Raw genomic sequence first — 14150 nt, 5'->3', positions numbered from 1 at the left:
AACTCCTCATTTTCTCTCTCTTTGTGGAGTCTCTGCATGACAGGTGGAAATACAACAGGTTGTGTCTTTTTCTCAGTATGGAGATGCAGCGAGAGCAGAACGGCACCTGTTGGATTTCTATCCATCAGAATGCTCGTAAAGGTCCAGTTTAACTTTAAGGACGAAAAATGGGGAGTACGTGCTTATTTTACTCTGAAAGAGTCCAACTCTCTTGCTTCTGGTGTGGCTTTTCCTCGTTTCGACTCCCTTCCTCCGTTCTCGTTTTCTGTTCCTTGATGGATCGCCGAGGTCGGTGACGGCAGCTTCCTCCCACTCCCTGCCCTACAAATTGTCCGGGTGGCGGTGATGGGGCAAAGTGGTTGCCTGCCTCCCTCTCTGTGGCGCGCGAGTTTCCCTTCTCGGGAGCAAGGGCGGCACACTCGGCTCCCTTCCCGCCTACCACCTCTTAAGCTTCCTTGGCCCAGGTAGTGAGGTAGGACTTGGCGCCAGGCCAAGAGCAGAGGCTTTAAAGAAAAAGCCCTCCCCGTCGCCTCCTTTCCTCTCCAGCCAGCGCTCGCTCAAGCAGGACCATCAGCACCATCTCCGGGCGCCACAATGGGTATGTATGTGGGAAGGACCGGCGCCACGCGCTCGACCGAGGCTTCCCGTGCGGATTTAGGCTCCAAAAGAGTCGGGCAGGGAAAGGCGGCTGCTGCTGAGCCAACGCAGGCGGCCCTTACGGAGGACTTAGCCTACCGTGTGTGTGTGCGCGCGCGCATTGTATGCAGGGTCCTGCAAAGCCTCTGCTCTGTATTGCCTTAGCGAACTATGAAGAGATTCCCCCTCTCCCCCTCCCCTTAGCACTTTCATCGCATCTCTCGGAATCAGCGGGATGAGAAGAGCCTCCTCGCCACTTAGGTTGCTGCAGTCCTATACCCACTTCCTTGGAGGGTCTGCTTACTTCTACGTAGATGTAGGATCGTAGGGTTGGAGGGGGACCATGGCAATCATCTAGTTCAACCTCCGGCTCAAGGCAGGCTCGGCGATACAGGATGCAGCTAAAGGATCCTGGACAGATCCTCTGCTCAAATACCTCCAGCGAAGGAGAACCCAGGCGGGCACCTGATCAAGCGAGGTGGCCAGGGGATGCAGAGGACGGGCGGCGCCGGCGCCTTTAAAGGAGTTGTGTTCTAGTACAAGCCACACTTGCTGAAATAGCCTTTTCCACACAACTGTTAGAAGGGCCCTCTTTTTCACCCGGCTACCCTTATTACCAAGCGGTGCCGGAGGGCGCTGAATGGTTGTCTGTATTTGTCTAGGGCTGGGGCGAGCGATGGGCGGCGCGTGCAGAACCAGGCACCGGGAGGGCGGGAGAGAATCGATGAAAGCCACAAGACCCTGCTCTGACTCTGGCCAACCCATCGGCACTTAAAACATTATATTGTGTGTGTGTGTTGCCTTCACGTCAACTCCGACTTATGGCGACCCTATGAATAAGGGTTACATTGGGCTGAGAGGCAGTGACTGGCCCAAGGTTATCCAGTGAGCTTCATGGCTATGTGGGGATTCGAATCCTGTCCTCCCAGGTCGTAGTGCAACACCTTAATCCAGCCTTTCCCAACCAGTGTGCCTCCAGATGTTGTTGGACCACAACTCCCATCAGCCTCAGCCAGCGTTACCAATGGTCAGGAAAGATGGGAATTGTGGTCCAACAACATCTGGAGGCACACTGGTTGGGAAAGGCTGCCTTAACCACTACACCACTTTAAACAGTGTCGACTTCCCCTAAAAAATCCTGGAAACTGTAGTTTGTTAAAAGTGCTGAGAGTTGTTAGGACACCCCTATTCCCCTCCCAGAGGGCTTTGGAGGAGGAATTGGTTGTTAAACCACTCTGGGAATTCTAGCTCTGTGAGGGGAATAGGGCTCTCCTGATAACTCTCAGAACCCTTACCAAACTACAGACCCCGGGATTCTTAAATGTACAGTGCAGATCTGACAGCCCCCCACGCTGAAAAGAGGACCATTAGAGAAGGTAAAGGGGGCTCCGGCTGCCCCCGCCAATAAATGGAGCACTGACTAGAGCTGCTCCTCAGCCCCACATAACGGGTGGTGACAAGTGGAAGTGTTTGCTGAAGCCTCAAGAAGGAGGGAAGCAACAAACAGAACTTGCTATTGCCTGCGTGATCACCTGTGGGCAGCGCAAAGCTGCGGGGATATTGGGATATTGGGAAAGGAGGGAGAAGAAAGAGACAATCCAAGTTCAAGTCTGCACGGGGCCCTCTTTCGAGCGCTCAGACTGTCAGCTGGCAAGTGCGAACTTTCAAAGGGCTACATAGGAGTGGACTTCAAGTGCTCTATGAGCCTCTGGAGAGAAGCTTAGCTTTTGCCTCAGTTGTCATCCCTTGGGGGATAGTTTGTGCTCAGGGGCCAAAGCTACAGGTTGCTCTCCAAGTGAATGCTACTTTGATAGTGAACGTGGTGCCCTCAGATGTTGTTGAACTACAACTCCCATCATCCTTGGAGTGATGGCTGGGAGGGTGATGTTAGTAGCTCAGCAGCAAATTCAGAAGTGCAAGGTCCCTCCATGATAGTCACAGATACCACCCCTTTTTTGCTGTGGGGTTGAGAATGAGATCCTTATTAATGCCTTCTCCCACAACAACAGACATCCCTAGGAGCCAATAAACATGAAAGTATGCTTATTGGAAAGTATTAGCTACTGAAAAGAGTCTCCTCTGTAGCTGACTCGCCTCCTTTCACTCTGATTGGTTCCAATCAGCAGAAAAGGACAAAGAAGCATGTTAGAAGACTCTTCTCTGTGGCTAATTGGCTTGTGAGATGCTGGAGACATAAGGACCCTGCTTCCAAAAAATGAAGGGGTCTAAGACCTCCCGAGACCCTGGACCACTATGCCACTGGGGATGATAGACGTGACTGGCACTTCTGAAACCCAGGAAACTTCCACCACTTTAAAAACAAAAAAGTGGCAAGTTTAAAAGATTGGAAAGCTTCTTGGTGGCATCGTTTTCCTGAGGTAGAGTCTGATGAAATGGTCCTGGAAGGGCTGTTGCCCAGTGGTAGAGCAGTTGCTTTGTAATATGCAGAAGTTCCCTGGTTCAGCCCCCAACATCTCCAGGTAGGAGTGGGGAAGACTCCTGTCTGAAACTTTGGAGAGATACTGCCGGTTAGTTTAGGCATTACTGAGCTCGATGGACCAGTTATCTGGCTTGGTATAAGCAACTTCCTATATTCCTAAGCTTATGCCATAATAAATCTATTGTCAGTCTTCAAGGTGTCACAACAATACTCTTCCTTGTATTTACAAACTAACATGGCTCTCCGGAAGTTACTCCCAAATTGCATATGATTGCAGGTCTGGTTTTCCCCTGGGTTGGATGCATCAAGTTTAAATTTCTCTCTTGCTTAAAGGCAACAACCTATAATGAAATTTAGAAAAGGGGTGCGCCCCTTCAACATATTTAGGTGATTAGTGTTCATGTATTTAGAAATTCATATGGGTAATGAGAAAGCATGCTATTTTTCCCCTTGTAGCTTTCAGCTTAGCTAAAAAAAAAAAAGGTAAAGGTGTCCCTGCACTTATAGTACAAGTCGTTTCCGACTCTTAGGGTGACATGTCTTGCGACGTTTACTAGGCAGACCATATATATGGGGTGGGATTGCCAGTTCCGTCCCCGGCCTTTCTTTACCCCCCAGCATATGCCGGGTACTCATTTTACCGACCATGGATGGATGGAAGGCTGAGTGGACCTCGACCCCTTTTACCGGAGATTCAACTTCCTCCTTCTGTCGGCTGCGTTACCGCTGCTTACCACTCTGCGCCACGGAGGGGCTTAGCTTAGCTTAGCTAAGCAAGCTATAAAAAACAAATAAATGCAAAGCTAAATATTGATTTGGCATGAAAACAGCATGGATAGGTACTTAGCCAACTCTGAAGAAACTGTGGCTGATGTACTGTCATCCGACCAGTGTGCTGGTCCTAAAATGATTATATTAGCTTGGGTACACTGACTTATTAGTGCTTGCCACCATCACTTTTTTCCTGGCAGAGCTGCTGCAAAACAGGCTCATATTGAATTAGTGACATTTGTCTAAGTCACTGTATTTCCCGACTGAATTGATGGTTCTTTTCTCACCTGTGTAGCAAGTAGCCTCATAAGCTCTCCTTCAACAGCAGCTCTCCTGCAGTGAGTAGGTGATGATGTTTGTTTATGCAAGATATTTATATATGGCTTAATCTTTTGCATTTCTAAGTGATGTACATAAAACAAGTCATACATAAAATGAAACAATGAAATCATCATAAAAGTCCAGGGCTTCATGGTATTTGTGTGTGTGTGTGTGTTTTGTATATATACATGTGAACAGAGAGAAGGTGTTTAAAACATGTTATATCTTTTAAGGAAGTGAGTCCCACTGGTGGGGCTTTCTTATAACTCCGTGTTAGGGCCAAGACCTTTGTTAGTGTGCAAACTTCTGTATCCTCCAGAACTTTTCACCAGACTAAATGGTAAACAAAGCAAGGCGGGGGGGGAGAGGAAAAATTTGGCTGATAGTATCTGCATCTGGTTAGAGGGTTGTCTTTTTTTAAGAATGTGGGACTAGGTAGTAAACATTCAAATAAGACTCTTTTAAGTGCTATGCAGATATCAGTCACCAAGGTGTACAGAGAAGAAGCATAATAAAGCTGATTGTCCATCTCTCTGGAAATACAAAAACTGTTGCCTGTTACCCAGGTCTGTTTTCATCCTTAGGTGAAACGCAGCTTCCTTGATAAGTGTAACAGGAATAAAAAGAAACTAGACAGACTTAATAATAACAAAGTTTGAAATTAATTTGCAGACCTGGGTAACAGCTTGTGCTACGCCTTTGCTATTCCTATTTTAGCTGATGCTATCCATGTACAAGGAATACTCAAATCCATTCTGAATTTCCTGCATGAATGCAGTGGTGTTGCACTGATTCATATTTGTTGTTGTTATGTGCCTTGAAGTCAATTACAACTTATGGCGACCCTATGAATCAGTGACCTCCAAGAGCATCTGTTATAATTGTGCATGTTCAAATATTGACAGTTACATTTGCAAGTACAGGAAAGGGCATTCACCCAAGAAGCAAACTGTTCCTCTGTGGTAAAGATGGGACCTGGCAATCATTGATGTATCTCCCCTGTGTACATAGGAACAAGGTCTTGTTTTGTTTAGAGTTTTGATTCTGTGCTTGGAACTTTTACTGTACATTCAGGTAACATAATTTGAAAACCAGAACTTATCTTTTAGGAGTTCTCAAGCACTATCAGTCTCTTCAGTGTGTGAAGAGTGTGATGGCTATTAAAGGACCAGGGGAGCCTTCTTTGTTTTTATCAGTTTTTGCAACTTAATGCAAAAGCTGGCCCTTGCATGTGCTAAGGGAGATACAGAGCTAGTTTGCTGTAGACCAAATGAGATGGATGAAGGCTAACACCATTTTTCAAATGGGCACCATGCACTAAAGTGATTGTCTGAGTAGGTCTTGAATCTGTGTTTGCTGGTTAGCACAAATGAGTTATGTCTGAAGATTAGCTAACAGTACTGCCAGTTTTTGTGAACTCTGGACCACATGCTACTAGAATGAACAATCAAGAATATATCTATGATAGGTACCTGTTATAACCAAGAATGTAACTCTGATAGCTACCTGTTAAAATTATGCTTAGTTTATAAATCGGAGTTCTAAAGTACAAATCCTTCTTGTACTTGAGTCTTATCTTCAAGATAGTGAAGCTGGGTACATAGTAGGACAAGAAGTGCTGACATCAGTCCTGCTAACTTTTAAAAACCTGACATGACACAGCCTTTAATTTCCTTATTCCCATATTTACAATGAGCAAAGCTCAGCCGGAAAACTTTAGAGGAGGAGTGGCAAATCCATGGATATTTATATGGTTAGCAATAACTCCTGTAATGCCTGATGGGAGTTGGAGCGCAATGACATTTGGAGGGCCATAGGTTCTACATCCACACCATACATTTAAAGCACATGGTTTGTCCCGAAGAATCATGGTAACTGGAGTTTGTTAAGAGTGCTGCGGGGGTAATCCACAGTTCCTCATATTCTTTGGGGGAAGTCATGGACTTTAAATGTGTGGTGTGGATCTACCTGGATGCAGGAGACAAAACAACAGCCCTATTCTGGCATAGATACATATAACCCCAAGCAATGACCCTGATCTGATTAACGTTTGTTGCAGTTAGAACACTGAAATTCTTGGGACATGTTGGTCATAGCTAACTGATGAAAAATCAAATGTTTATTTCCAATGGGAGTTAAGTGTATGACTACTACCTCTATTTAAATTGGTGCCAATGAGTGGCAAGGGACATCAACTGTAAGTAGCCCATGTATGTGTCCAGTGGTGACTGCAATAAAAAGAAGCCAAATGCATGTATAGATATTTTCTTGCACAGCGTTCACCACAGGCATAATTCAGGGAGCCATACAATAACTTAGGTAAGTGAGTCAATCACATTTTTCTGTATCCCAGCACAAGGCTACATAATATTTGCTGTCAACCTCTGCAGCACCATCTCTCTTTACCTAACCAATATTGCCTGGTTCTAAGGATAAAAAGTGGGTGGGAGAGGAGACTACCCTGAGTTCCTTGGAAGGAAAGGTGGGATAAAAATGTAATGGAAACTAGTCAAAAATAAGTCATGGCAACCAAATGTAAACTGTGTAGCTCCTAATGTTGTACTCCAAATAGGCAATTCCCCTGCTTTGAAGTGTCCGCCTGCCGCTAATGTGAAACCCGGCCTCCTTGCTGGTGCCAGGCCTCCCTTCGTTTAGGGAATGGTTCCATCGCTGGTTTGGTGCCCACGGACAAAAAGGTCCCACAATGCCATGATTGCAGCATGCACGGGAAACACGTGCAAACAACCACTATCACACATACACCTACATGCAATGCAAACATTTCATATCAACCTTGTGCCAAAAAGGTTTTGCCTGGAGGAAATGAAATGGACAACAGGAAAACAGGAGAACAGCACCCCCCAGTGTCTCCTGCCTTTACCTGGACTAGACAGGGAAACACCGCCCCTTCCCCGCCTCTGCACTTAACATTCTAATATGTGGGCGTGGCAACAAGGAAACACTGATAGCAATAAACGCGAAAGCATGTGAACGCTAAGAAGCAAAAGAGCAAATTTATTCGTAGCGAGGGCGGACGCATGTGAACCATCAAAATCTATCACGATGCAAAAAGCAGCCTTTTTAATGCGGATCTTGACTCCTATGTGAACCAGCCCTAAACGTGCAAAGTGCATTAGGTCTCTGTCCTGGAAGTCCATACAATTATCTTCTAAGGTAGATAGCTGAGGGTCACATAAACTGGTTTGGTAGTGGAAAATGAATTCATGTCTGATACTACAAATTTACTTTTTTAAAAGTACACAATAACAAACCCCTTTATTTCCCATCATGTACCCTTATCAACAAGCACTCATTTAAAGATAAATGCTTAATGCTAAGCAATGTTAAGGTATAATGAAAATAGGGAAGGGGTGGGAACCAGTGCAATGGGGATGAAAGCAGAGAGTATTGATTATTTTGCACATATGATGATTACTTTGTATAACAGGTCAGGAATACCAATCAAATTTGTTCTCCAGTCTCTCTAACCAGTGGTGTAGTTGTCCAGGGTCTCGGGGTGTGTGTATCTAAGGCCCCTGATGTTTTAGGGAGCAGGGTCTCTATGTCTCCAGCATCCTACAAGCCAATCAGCATGAAAGGGGAGTGTGTGAGTTACTGAGAAGAGTCTTCTAATAAGCTTCCTTGCCCTTTCCTGCTGACTGGAGCCAATCAAAGTAAAAAGAAGTGAATCAGCCACTGAGAAGACTCTTTTCAGTAGCTAATACCCTCCCCTTTTATGCTTATTGTTTAAAAAGCAGGATTTTCTTTAATTGACAAACACTGTAGATAATTTATCAGACACCATTTCAGATTTCAGAGTGACAGTTGGGAGGGAGTGGGTCTTTAAATTCATAAAGCCTATTCTTGGGTATGTTCAAAATTAAACTGTGGAAAATCAGTGTGGGTAAAAAAAATGTGTTGTGATTATATCTCTTAATAATTATAAGAATATCAACTTGGCATAAACAGATGCTTTTCTTTCCTTTTCTTTTCTGGTAAAGAGATTTTGTGCTTTTTGTCATGCATAGCTAGTATGTCTTTATAATAGTAGCCAGTGAGGAAACTTGGAAGCAGTGAGTTGGCTGGAGAGAGAAAAAGGACTAGGAGTTTATGAGGGGTGGAGCACAATCAACTGTATGTGTGCGAATACTTTTATGCTATATAGGAATACTGTAGATTAATCTAAAATGCATGCCACATTTTATGAGATTATAATGTAAGTGAATGAATCTACTTACAGATCTGTGCATTATTTAATCTTTTACACTTTTTTATCCTGTGATATGAAGCAGTGGCTAGACAGTACTTATTATAGTTGATGCATTTCATAGGTCCTTAATTTCATTTCTGTTCGGTCTTTGTCTGTGTATACAAAACTGTAGCTAAAATCCAATTTCCACAGTAGTAAATTAAAACAATATATGTGTGTCTTCTACTATTAAATTTATTTAGGCTGTTTATTGCTTTTTCATTACAATTTTTTCTGTCTTTCTGCAGAGAAAAATAGAGGATCAGGAAGCAAAGTGGTAAGTGTTTATGGTGCAGAATTTGTCAGCTTTTTCAGTGTGTAGTTTGTATGTGTGTATTGAGCATATGTTTGAATTCTGCCTGGAAAGCAACATGAAACTATTTTTGGTCTATAAAGTCTTAAGTAACTTGGATTTTAAAGAGATTCTTTTCTCTACAATTTCCAATGGCTATATCTATTATTTTTAAAGCCTCTTCATAGTGTTTCCAGTACAGCAGAAGTGACTGGCAGAGGCAAATAATATGCTGCTTTTGGTGGCTGCTGAACATATCAGCAATTAAATATCTGTTGACATTTAACCAAAATACTCTCCCAGAAGCAATGGAATGCTTCTTTAAAAACTTTAATGGAATGCATTAAGGATAAACAATTTTGTTTTGTTTTTATATTTCATTGTTACCTATCTGGAAATTAAAGGAAAAGACTAATTAGAAATCCAAACAAATGGGGTAGCAGTTATAAATCTAAATTATATTTAATAGACATGTGTCATGCTCTTTTTCCATAAAGCTTGGAGCAGCAAGCATTGGGTTCTTAGGTGGCTTCTTTCCAATTAAGGTACTACTTAGGCCTAGGCCTACTGTATTCCAGAGGTGAAACTGCATCTGACATTTTCATGTCATTCTTTGGCTGGGCCATATGTTTTTCATATTAATGGCTGAGGAAGAACTCTGTGATGATTCCTGACAGCTGATACCTGTTCAGTTTATCAGTTAATGCTTAAGCAGTTAATTGTTTGATGTACTGCAGGTTCTGGAAATGTGATTATAATACTGATACAAGCTGTAACTGCTCTGGTGTTTCGTGTCTGGCCAAGGTTTAGTCATGCAAAGCCTAACATGTTAGGGTTGCCAGGCTCAGGGCCTGATCCTGATCCAGTATCTTTAGGAGAAGAGAAAGTCAGCCAAGTGCAGGTGTTCTTGCAAAACTGTAATGGGAAAAACCACAAGGTGGAATTCTCTCTTCCCCCTGCACACCTTTTAAAGATACAGAAGACCTCTTGGTTGCCAGGCCCAGCTTCCAAGAGGTCTTCTGTATCTTTAAAAGTTGTGCAGGAGGAAGGGAGAATTCCACCTTGTGGTTTTTCCCATTACAGTGTTGCAAGAACACCTGCACTTGGCTGACTTTCTCTTCTCCTAAAGATACAGGATCAGGATCAGGCCCTGAACCTGGCAACCCTATAACATGTACATTGGCGCATGGCTTTCAAAAGCATATATGAAAATTGTAATATATACTAGTAGGGCAAAATAGAGGGTTCTCAAGTTGTTTTTCATGACAAACAATTTAAAATGCAGTTCACATACTATTGCTGTATAATTTTATCTTCCAAGATAAAATAGTGATTCATTTCATTAATATTATTTTTAGCTTTGTGAAAAATGGCTGCTAATAAGTAATCTGTACTTTATAAATTGTATTTAAATGTTTACTTAAAAGAAAACAGTCACAATATCTTTGAAGGCACACAAAAAAAGTATTATAATTTTCCATCAATTAGTGTTCTGTAGTTCTTTTTCTTCTTCTTTCCCTGACTGTTATGGGAGGAACTGTGTCATGTTTACAGCAAGCAAAATACTTGAACACAGACTAGGATTTTAAATGAATCCATCAAAAAGTATATTCTGTTACCACCATCTAGCTTATAGTTGAACGCATTAGCCTGTTGAAATAAAAAAAGGTTTTAGTGGACTCAACTAATGGGTTTCATTGTAGCCTCAGTCATTAGTGTTTATCCATCTTATCCAGCACACCTGGCATCAACAAGCAGTATCTCTGGGTAGCTGCTGAAGCTCTAACCAGCTGTCTGCCCCCCCCATTTCCTCTTTAGAAAAGTGTCTGGGTCTGAGAGCTGCCATTTTAATTTCCAACAATGGCTTACATTGTGGAAAATTAAAATGGTGGCTCTTGGATTCAGCTGTCTGATGCAGCCCCAAGATAAACCAGAGAGGCCCTCCTCAAACCTAGATCTGGCCCTGCTCTCTGGGGACTTGTATGAGGAGCAAGACCAAAGATGTGGGTGAGTAAAATAACCTTTATTTCATATCTCTTGCAGAAATAGGTGCAATTTTGTAATCTCTGATCCAATCTATCTCATATGCTGTTATGTTGTTCTGCTGTGATGTTATGTATTCCAGCATTTTTCTCCCTTGGAGAGACATTTGATCTTCAGCTAATTATTATTGCTCATCTTCTTCTGCTTTTCTACCCCATCAGCCCGGTTGCTTTGGCTACCCACTCAGCATCTTCTTCATAGTCACCAATGAATTCTGCGAAAGATTCTCCTACTATGGAATGCGAGGTGATTTTCTCTTTTCTTTAGTTAAATGCTTATGGCTATAGCTACAGAATGCTTCCTTGCCTGCCCTAATTACTCAAATTGTTTTTCCCCTATAGCTGTGCTTGTGCTCTACTTCAAGTATTTTCTCAACTGGGATGATAATCTTGCTACAGCCATTTACCACACGTTTGTTGCCCTCTGCTACCTAACGCCTATACTTGGAGCACTCGTAGCTGACTCCTGGCTGGGAAAGTTCAAGTGAGTGCAAGTACTGAGCACCAAATGATTCTGTGGAAGGTACAGGTGAATAGAGAGAAGAGACTGAAACTATTTCATTTGAAGGGGCATTGCTAGGTACTTAAAGGACTTAAAATTTGCATGCATATATGTGCAAATTAAGATGGAGGGTGGCAGGGATCTCACCAGCACTGTGCTTTGCAGTGTGCCCAGCCAACCTGTAAGCAAAGTTAAGTTTTTTTTAAAAAAGTTTTTAAAAAGTGAGGAAAAGGTGCAGGAGATCCTGGGTCCATTGGAAAGGCTTATATGAGACTAATACATGCTTGTTAAGTGTATTTTAAAAATATTTTTGTAGACTCCACATTTCAACTTGCAGCTAAGACGTACATCATTGCAAGTTTTGTGCATTTGTAATGTAACATATCATTAGGTTTTACTTGTGAAATACATTAGCTTCCAATTTTTGAAAGAATGCATTTTAAAAGAATATATCCTATACAAATAGAAACTGAAGCATAGATTGCGAAATACTTATATCAGAGGCAGATACTATTACAATGAGTATCAGGCACATCAGCCACAACACTGCAAAAGATGCTCAGAACTCATGTGGCCAGTGTCTGCCCGGTTCTATTCTGTCTGCGTAGGAGTGACCTTGAAGTTACTCCCTGATCTGTTTGACTGGGAATTCCAGTTTTGTGGGAGAGAGTAGATGCCATGTGTGATCTATGGCATGTACAAATTGGACAGTGTCAATTACATAAGATGTAATATATGTAGATCATGCTGTCATTACCTTAGCAATGAATAACCCTACCAATAATACTCAGCACTTTGCCTTATCCCTTCTTCAAATGTGACAACTCATCTTGATCAGGGCTGTAGCTCAATGGTAGAACTCATATTTTGCATACAAAAGGTCCCAGGTTCAACCCCTTGCTTCCCCAGGTAGGGCTGGAAAAGATCCTTGTCTGAAAATTTGGAGAGCTTCCACCAGTCAGTGTAGTCAGTTCTGTGCTAGACGGACTAATGTTCTGACTTAGTATAAGGCAGCTTCCTATCTTCCTGAAATGCTTTCCTGACCAAACAACAACCCTTTCTTATTTTTGGTTATTGTTTTTTTTTTTAAATTTTGCTTTTTTAAAAAAAACTAGGAAGTACATATGATAATATTTTTTCTACCTTCTGATAAGCATGATTACTTAGTAAATCCCTAGGTTTTTTTTTTCAATTATAGAAGATTGCTGAAATGCAACAAATGTATTTTGAGAGCACAAATAGTGTTTTGCCCACAGGCTTATTGTACTTGATGGTGGGTGATACGAGTCTGAGTTCCCAGGCACATGTGTATACACGCTTATTGTGCACACTTTATGTAGCAAACACAATTGCTACACATACAGTACTGTTTTCCTCAGCAAAACTATAATACAGGAACCAGGTGCCCTCCAGATGTGGTTTGACTACAACTCTCATCATACCTGACAATTGGCCAGGCTGGATGGGGCTGATGGGAATTGGAGTCTGAGCACATCCGGAGAGCCATAGGTTTGCCATCCCCTGCATTTAAGTGTGGAGTTGCCCTTAATTGGAACTAAATCCAGTTGAAATCAACTGGGCTTACTTTTAGGTACACATGGTTAGGACTGAGCTGTTAATATTTCACTGTTCTTTCCATATTTGGTGTAGTCTTCACATACGGAATAAATACGGATGGAAAATACAAATAGGATACTGAGAGCTGGAATGGTACAACAATCAAATATTGAATGGGCATTGGGTGATATTTGCTTATATTCAGCAATAACGTGCTCATATTTTATTGTCATGGTTTACTTGTCCAAGCAAACTGCAATATACTTAAAGTGGGGTTGTGCCATTAAAAATACATCTTTTGTCTGCTTTCTTTATAACAGGACCATTATTTCCTTGTCCATTGTTTACACAGTTGGACAAGCTGTCTTGTCTATAGGCTCCATAAATGATTTGCTGGATCAAAACCGGGATGGTGCCCCAGATGACTTAAAGATTCCCATGTAAGTTGCATCACTTACTTCCATCTTCCACATGAATGCACATTGGAACATATTAGAGATTCAGTGTAACAGAAATCGTCTGTTTCCTGTGGCTTTAATTGTTATACTTGGTTCCTTTCTTTGCATAATCATATGACTCCTATCATATGGCAAGCTCCAAGGAGCCTTATTTTTATGTATCCATAAAAGTGCAGATATGCTTTGGAGGAAGTGCCTCATACCATGAAAACCACACAAGAGTTTTTTTAACAAGAGTTAAAACAAGAGTTGTTTTAGTGTGGAACCTTGGTAATCTTCGCTATCATTTTATGCCTCCCTAGGCTCCTTTGGAAGGAAGAATGGGATATAAATTTAATAAATAAATAAATTGAGGCAAAATAACCTATCACCTGCTTGAGAAATTATTGCACATGCCTGAACACTTATCACTGGATAGCATGGCATGAGATTCAGTTGAAAACTTGTTTTAACTGTAACTTTTGCCCCTTAAGGCACCATAGCAGAAGTAGTCTTGTCAGAATAAAGACATACAAGAGGAGGAAAAAATGGCATGTGTTCATAGAACACATAGCGAAACAGAGGGTCACCTCAACGATATGAGCCAGAGTGGTTGGTGGTTTAGGGAACTTGGATTCTGAGTCTTTTGCGTTGGGCCCCAAATGTCCTGCCCCCAACCCCTTTAAAAACTTTCTTTAAAAAAAAATGCTTACAGAGAAGCTGGGTGTGCTGCAAAGAGCAGTGCCAGAGAGACTTCAGGCGCCTATCATCTTAATGATGTATAGAGATCATCTTTACATTATTGCAAATTTTGTGTTGTGGGCCTGTGCCCCACATTATCCAGAGTTCTGCATATTCACATTTACTTCTATAACATATGCTTGCATTGCATTCAGATTGCCT

At 42.1% G+C, this 14150-nt stretch overlaps 1 protein-coding gene across 2 annotated transcripts in view; it reads left to right on the top strand.

The window, feature by feature from the left end:
• The first annotated feature begins 301 nt into the window (after positions 1–301).
• The window catches only part of SLC15A1 (solute carrier family 15 member 1), a 50452-nt gene continuing 36603 nt past the window's right edge, over positions 302–14150 (top strand). The window contains exons 1-5 of one of the 2 annotated variants that reach the window (XM_061626567.1): positions 302–598; positions 8666–8694; positions 10914–10998; positions 11094–11235; positions 13131–13250. In XM_061626567.1, the coding sequence (XP_061482551.1) occupies positions 595–598; positions 8666–8694; positions 10914–10998; positions 11094–11235; positions 13131–13250 (380 nt within the window). In that variant the 5' untranslated portion in view covers positions 302–594. Of the gene's footprint in view, positions 599–8665; positions 8695–10535; positions 10717–10913; positions 10999–11093; positions 11236–13130; positions 13251–14150 lie in introns of those variants that run through there. The other variant, XM_061626568.1, reaches the window with a different exon arrangement.

This window comes from Rhineura floridana, chromosome 5 (genome assembly GCF_030035675.1).
Source record: "Rhineura floridana isolate rRhiFlo1 chromosome 5, rRhiFlo1.hap2, whole genome shotgun sequence".
In the NCBI taxonomy this organism is placed as follows: domain Eukaryota; kingdom Metazoa; phylum Chordata; class Lepidosauria; order Squamata; family Rhineuridae; genus Rhineura; species Rhineura floridana.
The sequence above is the reverse complement of the archived record's forward strand: the minus strand, read 5'-3'. Positions and strand labels throughout refer to the sequence as shown.